General features: G+C 32.6%; 2 protein-coding genes across 5 annotated transcripts in view; one reads left to right on the plus strand and one right to left on the minus strand.

Annotated features, from left to right (window-relative positions):
• LOC107620360 (vacuolar cation/proton exchanger 2) overlaps positions 1 to 4,740 on the plus strand; it is a 7,743-nt gene extending 3,003 nt beyond the window's left edge. For all 3 annotated transcript variants that reach the window (XM_021117148.1, XM_016322557.2, XM_016322607.2), the window contains 6 exons: positions 1,155 to 1,286; positions 1,991 to 2,107; positions 2,183 to 2,236; positions 2,549 to 2,665; positions 3,541 to 3,634; positions 4,277 to 4,740. In XM_021117148.1, the coding sequence (XP_020972807.1) occupies positions 1,155 to 1,286; positions 1,991 to 2,107; positions 2,183 to 2,236; positions 2,549 to 2,665; positions 3,541 to 3,634; positions 4,277 to 4,287 (525 nt within the window). In that variant the 3' untranslated portion in view covers positions 4,288 to 4,740. The remainder of the gene's footprint in view (positions 1 to 1,154; positions 1,287 to 1,990; positions 2,108 to 2,182; positions 2,237 to 2,548; positions 2,666 to 3,540; positions 3,635 to 4,276) is intronic.
• Positions 4,906 to 10,459, minus strand: LOC107620508 (ribulose bisphosphate carboxylase/oxygenase activase, chloroplastic). Of its 2 annotated transcripts, none has more exons than XM_021117152.1 (11): positions 9,951 to 10,459; positions 9,245 to 9,254; positions 8,810 to 8,872; positions 8,321 to 8,434; positions 8,063 to 8,124; positions 7,568 to 7,622; positions 7,254 to 7,455; positions 6,949 to 7,055; positions 6,775 to 6,830; positions 5,833 to 5,925; positions 4,906 to 5,346 (listed from the first exon to the last, which is right to left on the minus strand). In XM_021117152.1, exons 1-11 carry the CDS (start codon positions 10,368 to 10,370, stop codon positions 5,323 to 5,325), a joined length of 1,206 nt encoding a protein of 401 aa, XP_020972811.1. In that variant the 5' UTR covers positions 10,371 to 10,459; the 3' UTR covers positions 4,906 to 5,322. The 2 variants fall into 2 exon arrangements, with proteins under 2 accessions (XP_020972811.1, XP_016178163.1); XM_016322677.2 differs by having other exon boundaries at positions 4,906 to 5,322; positions 9,951 to 10,458.

Consider the following 11,576-nt stretch of genomic DNA (forward strand, 5'->3'; position numbering starts at 1 on the left):
CTAGATACTAGTAATATAAGATTTTGGTATATAATTTTTACTAAGCAGTTAAATAAATAATATATGATATAATTAAATAATTTAATTTCACCACAAATAATTAATAGGAGAGAGAAATATCCATAACCCTATATATCAATATCATCAATTCATCATCATCATCATTAACATGGAGAGAAGATGAAAGGGATATTATAGTAAAACAAAATGAGTGAGTGGTGCAAATGTTCACCCAATGAGGTTAAGATTAGCATTTCTCATACCTCATATATGTGCAAATACAATTAGTTCCATTCGAATTTATATACCTATACATAAAGAGGACTGGAGAGAAGATTGGAGTATGCTTTATTTTTCTTTAATAAAACAAAAGAATTTAGCCACTCCTACTTTTGATGAACCCAAGATGATAGATTAAAGAAGTTGTCATCTTGACTAATCTCACATTTTGATTACTATTCCACACATTAACGATAAACTATATTTTTATTCTAATTTTTTTTTAATGTTCACATTATTTAACGTAACCAAGAATTGGTGGTATATGACTATTTTTTAATTGAAAAAATGCCACCATTCTACCAGCAATGTACAAGTGTAGCAATGCTACATGACCAACAAATTTATCATTTTTGGCCAATATTTGGCCAATTCTAAACTCTAAATACGAAATTCTAAACCCTAAACTCTAAATCTTAAATCCTAATAGTATAAAAATAAGGTGTTGGCTCAAAGTGTTTGCTAATATTAATAAAAAATGTTGTCCCCTTTGTCACAGAGGATTAGATATAGACAATAATGGTTCTGGTCTCTTTCATAAAATCACGTTTATCACTTAAGATGTGCATAGTTGAGTTATCTAGCTTTGCGTGTTGGTTGATTTCAGTGTAACTGTGTAAGCGGATTATTTCTTTTGCAGCATTCATTATAAGAAAAACCATTCTTTCTCTGCTTTCTTTGTTTTTTCATTTTTTGCGCAGGGGATTAATTGTTGCTTTTAGGTGATTAGAATTTTATATTTTGACATTAGAAAGAAAATAAGTGAATGTGGTTATAAAGTTTTCCTGTATGTTCAATGGCCCTTTTGCTGTTTTACACGTTTTTCTTGCATAAAATTGACCCTTCTATGTCTAATCTCCATAATTTGTGATTAGGAAGGAGTTAGTGGTGAAAATTCAGATGAGGAGGAAGAACTTGAATTAACTCAAGCGGAAGCAATAGTCTGGCTTGCTATCTTGACGGCATGGGTATCTTTATTGTCCGGGTACCTTGTAGACGCCATAGAGGTATAGCTTTAAAATCTTCTCGAATTTCTTGTCATTATGCTTCAGCTATCCATATACCCTTGAAGCTTCTTTTCTCTTCTAATGTTGAAATGGGATCTTTATAGTTTCTTCTTAATTTATATTTCATTTTATTCTTTAATGTTGAAATTCAGATGATACAGCATATCCTTGTTCTTAACCTTGTCAATGCAACTCTTGGTTTAACCTGAATCGAATTATTAAATTCCTGGTGATAATATGAACAGGTAGAAGGAGGTTTATTTTTCTCATCAATAAGTCTTTATATAATCATGATATAAAACGGAGACTTTATGCTCTTATTTATAAAGACAAAAGTTCAAAGTTGGGATAAGGTCACTATTTGTAGGGCCTAGTTTCAATTGTATCTGGGAAATTACTTTTACATAGCAATGCAAGTGAAGATACCCTGATTCGTTTTTAAACATAGGTCAAGTGCAAATGTAGTACATGACCAGCACCACATCACTGAACAATGAACACCAGAATTTATAACAAGAATGATTTGAAAACATAACGGGAATTGAAACAGACACCGAGTTTGAAGTAGAAGAAAAATTGACTTGATTCTCTGAAGAACAGTGTCCTACCTGTGTTTGTTGACAAATAAATAACTTCGGTTTGTTCTTGTCCACAACCATTGCATCATCAATTGTGTTTGATATATCGTCTTTTGTCTCTTTCAGGGAGCATCTGAGTCATTAAATATGTCGATGGCATTTATCAGTGTCATCTTGCTCCCAATTGTTGGCAATGCTGCAGAACATGCAAGTGCTATCATGTTTGCCATGAAGGACAAACTTGTAAGTGGCTTTTGGAGCCCCTACTCTTTATCTGAGGGTACTGTTTAATTGCTAATGTATTCAATCTCTCTGCAGGATATCACCATTGGAGTTGCTGTTGGATCATCTACACAGATATCTATGTTTGTGGTATGGCCCTGTACTTTTAAAAAATGTGTATTTATTTATTCTTTTATAAACCAAAGATAGTAAAGTTAGGAGTTACTCTTGGTTCAAGAAGGTATTTAGGGGAGGGATATGGGAGTCGAAGCTCAAATGAGTCATCCTGGAGACTAACCACTAAGTTGTGGCTCAGACACGGTCCTGTTATTAAATGGCTCAGACTAACCTAGATTACTTCATCTCATAGGAACATGTTTTTTCAGTTATTAACATTTTCCCAACATGCATGATCATCATAGGAGAAAAGGTTGATGATTCTTATTCTCTTAAAAATTGTAGATCCCATTCTGTGTGGTTGTTGGATGGTGTATGGGAAAAGAAATGGACTTGAATTTTCAACTGTTCGAGACTGCCACTCTTTTTATCACGGTGCTGGTAGTTGCATTTATGATGCAGGTATGCACCTCCTTATTTTCCCTTATGAATTGTGCTGTTTTGTTTCCGTATTTTATAGCCATCAATAATTGGAGATTAATTTTCTCGTGTTGTTTAGTTATGACAGGATTCAGTGTCTAAATTACTGAAGTTGAGTGAAAAACCAATATGCCTGGATAGAGATAGATTGGTTTTGGGAAAATTCTGAACCAATTCAATAATTTGTTATTTGTATATAGAAAATTACGAAATTGGAAATCTTCTTAAGTGATAATGTTTGTAAGGGATGGGATGACCTCTTTTGGATCATTTAGTGAGACCACAAATGCTAATGCGCTCTAGAAAAAGTAAATGACAATTAACTTTCTATTAAAGTTAAAAAGAGAGAAACAAAAAATAAATCACCCTAAATCCTATACTCTAAACTCTAAATCATAAATATGAACCATTGATATAAAATATAATGAATAGAGAGCTAATATTTGTTTAATTAGCAAGGAGTACAACACTCCTTAGTAAGAACGTTTAAGGATTCCTCATTTTAGAGAATCCAAATCCAAAATATACATATGAAGCTTCTGACATAATTGTTCCATGGTAAACCTAAATCAAGAATTAGTCAACACCACAAAAGTAATACCTAAAAAAATCTATGTTGTTTTGTGCAACGGAATTTCACAACCGCTTTGACATTTTTGTTTTGTGCCCTGTAACTAAATAAAACAAGAACAAGTTTAATTGCATAAATCATAACTATTTTGTTAGTAAATTGTGGAACATCAACAAATTGCCCTTGGAGTATGAACTGAGGTTTCAGTATGTGGTGCACTGCAAGTGTCTCTATTATTCATATTTTATGCAAATAATTCATATTTTACTACTTTTACCTTTTGCAGGAAGGAACCTCAAACTATTTTAAAGGCTTAATGCTTATATTATGCTATCTTATTGTCGCTGCCAGTTTCTTCGTACATGTAGACCCTAAAACTGGTGAGTTTACTGAAAGATATATTCATAATTCATAGTAGTTAGTTATATAATGGAGCTGAAAGCTTGTACAAGCTCTACTTTGTTGCTACTGCCAAGTTGGCACTATTGTTTCTTCCTCGTCTATCAACTAACTGTCAAGTTTTAAGCAAAGAAAATGATCGGAAAGTATTTTGCAAAATTGGTGTTGATTCTCATTTTTGTCCTTGATAGGTACAAAGTGGGTTATTTTTGGTTTCCGGAGGTTTTGATAGGTCAAAACAGTCTTCGAAGGTAACAAATGTGATTGAAATGAGTCCTAGTGTTTAGAATTCAACACACATTTGTTACCTACGGTATTATTTTGACCTATCAAAACTTACACCAACGTGTATTAACCCATAATCTTTTGCATTATTCTCTCCGTTTCAAAACAATTGTTGTTTTGGATTCATTGAAAAACTAATGTATTTACACAATCCCATTATCTAGATACATTTATTTTTCAGTGAACTTAAAATGTGAAAGCGACAGTTATTTTTAAAATGAGTTGCATTGAACAAGGGTATAATTGCTAAAACAATAAAATTCCGAACACAATTATTTATAGAAGCGAAAAAAAATCTTAATGTTGCTTCTGAGGTTTTGTTGTGGAATCTGTTACAGGTGATGACTAGATACCATAACGATGGACAAGTGTGTAGGGACTACAGTCCACGTTATCTTTGTTTTCCACTTCCTTAACACGCAGCAATGTATTCAAATGGGTTCTGAAGCTTCATTCATTCACCATCACCATGGCGTGGGGAAAAAGAATAACTTTAGTGACGGCGATCATTGTTGTCCTGAGCTGAAAATTTTTCAGCCGTGTATTATATTGATTTTGAAAAAGATGGATTACTGTACTGGTTTTTTTTTTCCCTTTTAATGTCCCCCATATCTGTCATTCATTTACCAGGGAAAAGAAAAAAAAAATTCTTCAAACTAGTGTAGTCTCGTTTTTGCTTGGTTGCTCACGGTATTTCTAAGTCCAACATGTCAAAGACTAATTCGTTGCGGATCTGAACTCTATTAAGAGTCTGCTGCTGGCTAATAAGTTACTGCATGTACAAAGCAGAATTCAAACTCTCGATACTTGTTTAAGTGGACAAGTGAATTGACCACTTGACTAATTCAAGTTGGTTGTGTAGTCTTGTTTAATCACGATGAAAATTATGAATTACAGCAGAATATTTAATCATTTTACAACATGTTTGGTATTAGTAATCCAAGATGGCTAGTTAAATCATTAAATAAAAAAAAATGTTTCTTGAAGAACTTGAAATACATACTGTGTTTTTCTCCCAAAAAGAAATAGTTACTTATTTATTTACCAAAGATAGGTAACCAGGAGAGAAAGTCAGAAGATGAACAGATTTCATCCATCTCTTTATATAAACTAAACATTTATCATTGTTATACTAGTTACAAAAACAGAATTTGGTAGAGATAAATACACTGATCAGATCAGAGTTATTATCATTGCAACTTCAGAAGGGTTTCAGACAGATCCATTCATAATTCTTGATGAGTTGCACTGTTGCACCACATCGGCATCCTCTATATTATTCTTGTATATTCTTCATGTATTCCTTTGAAAGTTTAGTTTCCATTATTAACTGTTGTTCTTTGATCAGAGAATAACCTGAATCAACTAAAGCCTCCATTGTTTGCTATTCCATCCAAATACCAAAAACCTGTCAGTTTCCCTTTGCATTCGTTTGCATTAAGCAAAACAATGTCTAGAGAGAGGAATATAATGCTAAGTATTCAAGCAGATAACTCCTGTATGACTCCAAAAACATTATCCACTTTTTTCCCTTTTTGAAGAATAATATTGTCTATGTGGAACTCTATTTAACAAACGATAGGAATAGCAAGGAGATGTTGTCAGTGAAAGAATTGATCTCACTTAACTGAGTAATAAAAGAGATAGTCACAAAAAAGAAAAAAAAAAGAAAAAAAGAGTAATAGCAAGAGATACAATATTATATATAAAATCATTAGATCCCAGAAAATCCATTAACCTACTTCATTTTGGCTATATTTTATCATTTTTAACAGAAAAATGAACACAGTCAATATTTCATCAAATGCTTATCTGATAAAAGAAAACAAATATCCATCAGCCTTAAAAGCATAAGCACGACATTTCATGAGGTTCAAGGGTCTTATTAATTTACCTCTGGAGGAATAAATACAGGAAGACTCTGGTCCTTTTTTCTCTTGAGAAATTTCTTTCCAAAATTTTCAATGCCTCCAATATCTTCAATCCACTACAATTCCACCACAAATATGTGTCTGTAAATTAATAGTGATTTTGTGGGGACAAAGAAAAAAGAACCAAGGAGGAGGAGGAAAGTGAAAAGAGCATGGACATCTCTAATTTACTGCTATTTGCTGCATATGAGCTTAGGATTCATAAACACAAGGTTTATGACCAAAATGGTCAGGACTCTAATAGTTGGTACTCCCAGTGTTCAGTTCACAACTAAAGTTCAATCCAAGGTTATATGGACATAGCATTGTCATGTACTCATGTTTTTAGATGAAAATATTTCAATAAAGGGTTCCATTGTTTAGAAGCTGTCTCCAGACACATAGAAACAATGAGACAAAGAAAATAGATTCTTGTACTCGTTGTTTCTGTATTTGCATCCTGTTAATACAAACATTGAACTCCTCTTTGGATGGAGGAACTAGTATCAAACCAGCAAAGTCTGAGAGACTTGATGATGACTTGATGATGCCTTTAAGCAACATGGAACTTAAAATAAAAAGTAGATGTGAGATGCTAAATAGTTATGCATTCACACAAGTTAAGGGTTCTAAATTCAGATCTTTATCCATATTCGTAACACAGATTGGGGAACCAAGGATTGTTTAACTCATCATAAGTTACCAAAAGGAGGGAACTGACAAATTTTGCTGTATTAATTTTGTCAATGTAGGAAACTTCAACTAATCATTTGTTTCATTGCATCTAAAGCCTATACCACTAACATTTAATGGAATAATAAAGAGGATAGTGGGATGAGACTTCGTTCGTTGTAGTAAAGGAGAAAGGTAATTGAATTTTTAGATGGAAAGTCAGTATCTTAATACAAATTTGGGAATCTGAATACCTTTAAAATAGATCTGTCATATGTACGTGATCTTAAAGCTCCATAGAAGTCCAATGCTGTCAATTACCATATCGTTTGAAAAAAAACAATGTCAAAGTGAGTTATCAGAAATGGAGTTGTCAACAGAAATGTCAAAACGTTTTAGGACCTACATGAGATGCAGATAAATTTCACCTTGATTAGGAAATGTGTTCACAATCTTTATTACTTCATCCTTAGGTATGCCATCTTTTTCGTACATTCTATGAACGATATTCACAATATCTTCATGGTTAGGTTGCCTGTTCCACATTCACATAGAACATCTTAGGGAGCATTACATGGTTAAAATATGTAGCTTTAACAATCATGTCAAACATCAAAATATCTACCAGGAAAACCAATATAAAACTTAATACTAACCCTCAAAAATCAGAACTTTAATGAAATTCATGAATGATAAGTACAATAACCCTAGAATACGAAGGATGAAAACTTACCAATAAAACTTATCCATCCTGCCATCACGTATCAGTGGAGCATAAATAGTTGAAAAATCATTCCCTGTCACAATGATTGGAATTCTGTTGGTGACGTCCGATTCTCGCCAATCTTGGCCAATACTTACTCTTGTAGGATTGTCTGATAGATTCATAAGTGTCCCAACAACGATTTGATTATTGACTGTCATTTGAGTATTCCCTGTATGAAAACAAGAAAATTATGTTCACTAGCTAACAATTCTGCCAAACAACTGCAACACTATGGAAACCAACAAAGTGTAATGAACAAAAATGAAAGAATATTATATTACCAAATCTACCAAGGCCAGCATCAATATCGTTGATCATCAAGCAGCTCATTTTTCCCTGTATCAGGCACAAACACAATAGTAGATTGCATTAGCAGATTAAAGAATTGCAACAACTTTTTTCTTACTTCATAGTGCAGCTAGAGCTGAGGTAAAACTGGAATAAACAATTTAAGACTATTTTAGCCAAATTAGCAAAACATTGGACTGGACATATCAGACTTCAGTGAGTCATGTTCAGCTTCCTTTCTTTGTTATTTACATTCAATTGATTGTGCATAACATCAGCATATGTTAAACATGAAGGCTTAATGCAACAATTCCACATTACCTCGGAAGATACAATCATAGCGTTCAACTTCTTTTGAAAGAAAATAGAACATTATCTTTCCAATGCCAAATGTTCCATAATCGATCACATAAAGTATAAAGTATAATTTATAAAGAAAAATTTATCATAAAAAACCAAGACATACTGAAAACTTTAAAACTCCTAACTTGATTCTGGACCACTTGAGATGCTGTTCTATAGCGTTCACGAATCAGCTTTCCTGGCTCTCCTGTTAAGAAAAGTAGGATGGTGAATTCAAGGAAACTGTACATGTATATGTATTCATAATTATACATATTCTACGAAAGGTAAGAAATAATGAAAAATAAATATTATCTAGAATTTTCAGGTAGTTCTTCAAATATGTAGTGTTTGGAATAAGAAATTATTAATGAATGAAAAACTGTGTAAAAGAAACAACTTACCAGCTCTCTCTGATTCTAGTTCCCCAGCAGACATAATTACAGGTTCAATTCCCATGGCCTGAAATATAAGTTCTGTTTGGAATGATTTCCCTTGCCCTTTTCCTCCCCAGATACCTGAAAGAATGTGAAAAAAAATGCAGGTGAATTTAAAATAGGATGAGGAAATAACTCTCTTGTATACATATGTTTTACCTTTTCACCCTGATTCAGTTTGAGTTGAGTAGTGTGAACTAATACTAGACTAAATAATCAAGCTAGGGAATATCAATATCGCATTCCCAAGAAAAGGAAGTTTTTCTTTTTTAAGGAAAAGATAATAATCTTTGTTCCAAATTATCTGCCAGTTTAAAATTTGGTACCTTCACTAGCAGCACAAACTGACTACAAATCCCGAAAAAGAAACTGTGTAGCCAATATTATTTTACTTTATTTCGCATTTTACATAAATTAACAGGAAGATTGATTTGTATTTTTTAGTTTGTTATATACCTAAAATCAAAGGAACTTTAGTATTGAGGAGATGAGCAAGGTAGTTCTTCACAATGTGACATACTGCACACATAGGAAAAACAAATGTTACAATAATGTCCATCTTTGGGTACAATTATCACTTCAAAATTAGAAAAATTTAATAGTGGAGGAGCAATCATCATAAAGTCATAAACACTTGAGTTATTGCAAGCAACTAAGTGTAAATTTCCTTTAAACAAAATATACACTTATCTCACGGATTCCAGTATGGAGAAGAGCATATTCATATAAATCATAATAGTAATAGTACTATTGAGTATTGACTATTTTCAAGTCTGAATCACTTGTAGAAAAGAGAAAAATAAATGAAGGTGTACCAATCTGTCTTATATTGCTTCAAAATGAATGAGTAATTAGAGTTTGTTGATGAAGACCCAGTTTCAGAGAACTTACCAACTTTGTCCTGTCAAAAGAAAGTCAAGAGAACCTGAAAAAATTAAATACCATCCAATATATAAAAAAGGAAACCAATCAACGATGAAGTGAAAGGATGACAATTTGGCTCGTCTAAGGTTAGTATTTATACTAAAAGATACCGTAGCTGATTTAATATGTATATATCATTTTTTATCCATTATTTTATCTACTACTAAGGGGGCATGGTATGTACTCATGAGAATATGAACAAGAGAAATCTTAAAGGCTTCGTTGGTTGGTTTTTCCATTTTCAATGTTTTAATTTTGCGAACACTAAGTGAAAACATAAATGAAATATTGAAAATGAAAAGGCCAATGCAAATCATATTCGATGTTTCTATCTTTTCTTTCATTTTTTTTCCCTCATAGCAGAAAATAATAAAAATGAAACGAAAAAAAGAAAGTCAAATTCGAATTCCAAATTTCCAAAACAACCATGCTCCGTGATCATAAAATATCAAACATCGAATCAGTCATTCGTACAAACTTCATGTTAAAATACAGAATATACATTGAAAATGAGTTAAAAATATTTATAAACAAATACATTTGGTGAAGTACATGATCTCTAAAGCAAGGTTCTAAAAATAGAACTTGACATTGAATTCAGAGATCTAGAGTGAATCTTCGTTTTAGAGGATCTTTACTGAAAATGGAAAATGGCGGTTAGTTGGTTAGTTACCATGAAGAGAGGAGCAATGTAATAATCGCCCTGAAGGTACTGAAAGGACCTGGTGACCTTTTGGCGATAATCAAAGACAATGTCAGAGTCCTTGCCGAGAAAATCGCCGACGAAGAGGGAGTCGATGACGCCGGCACGTTGGCCGACGGCGATGTTCATGTTATCGGCCTCTTTGCCGAGCCTGTAAAGATAGTCTCTGCCTTGTGCGTCTTTTGCTTCCCACGAAGACTGCTCAGACAGCCTCTTCTTCTTGTTGTTGTTCTCCTCCTTCTCACTGCCATCACTGCAGCACCGCACACACAGTTTTGCTCCCACTCTCAAGAAAGGTAACCGCTTCTTCTCGATGCGCATGCTTGTATGGGCCGCACACCATCCTGATGGAATAGCAGCCATTGCACATGCACATAATTGGAGACTCATTCATTTCATTCTGCACAAAAAGTTTTTCAATGCCACGTGGCATCCCTCCTCGATCTTATCCCTATCCACTGGTTACTATTTGCCTGCCCCTCCACTGAGATTGGTAAAGTTTCTGAAGAAGAGAGTTGTGCTTCTTAAAAGCTCAAACTCTTTTCTCTATGTTTAGTAAATAAAAAAAATTGTGTGTTTATATTTGTAATTTTTAAAAGATTAGAATACTTTTAAAAATATAGAATTTTTTAAAATTATATTTTTTAAAATTTTAATTATTAATTATTAATATTTTATTATTAAATTAATTTAAACTATTTAATAAATTATTAAAAGTTAATAGTTAATTTGTACGAAGGTTCCTATACGCGCATTCAAAAATCTCATCAAATCGTTCAACTAAAGTATTCTTAAACTATCAAACCATTTTAAAAATGAAGAATTTTAATTGAATATTTTTAATTAAAAATTTTTTAATAGAAAATTCTTAACATTATAAATATAAACCATTTAGTTTAATTTTTATTGAAACTTATTTATATTTGTTGTTGTTAATATAAATCCCCACAGGTACCTAGCCTAGCATAGGCGTCTAGGCGTCATTTATAGGCGTAGGCTAGGCTTTTAACGCCTATGCTAGGCTAGGCGTTTAACTAGCCTAGGTTAGGCGTAGAAAACGCCTAGCCTAGCGCCTATAGACGAGATGTAGGCGCTTAGGCGTCTAGGCGTGATATTATTAATTATTTATTTATTTATATATACAAACTATAATATAAATGAACAAATATACAAAATCAATCATTAATAATAAGTATATAACATACTAAAATAAAAACAATAAATCTCTCTCAAACTAATTTTCATAAAATCCTTATTTATTCAAATTTTCATGCTTTCTTTATAAAAATAGCTTAAAAAAATGTATTTTTATACTAATTTTTCTCTTCCAAATTAATACGCCTATATAGGCTAGGCTAGACGTTTACACGCCTAGCCTAGGCTGTGATTTTTCACGCCTATAGTATAGGCTAGGCTAGGCTACTTTTAACACGCCTAGCCTAGCTTAAAAGCCGGTATAGGCTAGGCTAGGCTAGGCGCCTGTGGGGATTAATATAAACCATTTTATCAAAATTTTAAATCTTCATAATATTATTTATATTTACACTCATAATTTAAATTTTTAATTAATTGTATACTTTAATATAAATCTGAAAA

The sequence above is a fragment of the Arachis ipaensis genome, chromosome B01, assembly GCF_000816755.2.
Source record: "Arachis ipaensis cultivar K30076 chromosome B01, Araip1.1, whole genome shotgun sequence".
Taxonomy (NCBI): Eukaryota; Viridiplantae; Streptophyta; class Magnoliopsida; order Fabales; family Fabaceae; genus Arachis; species Arachis ipaensis.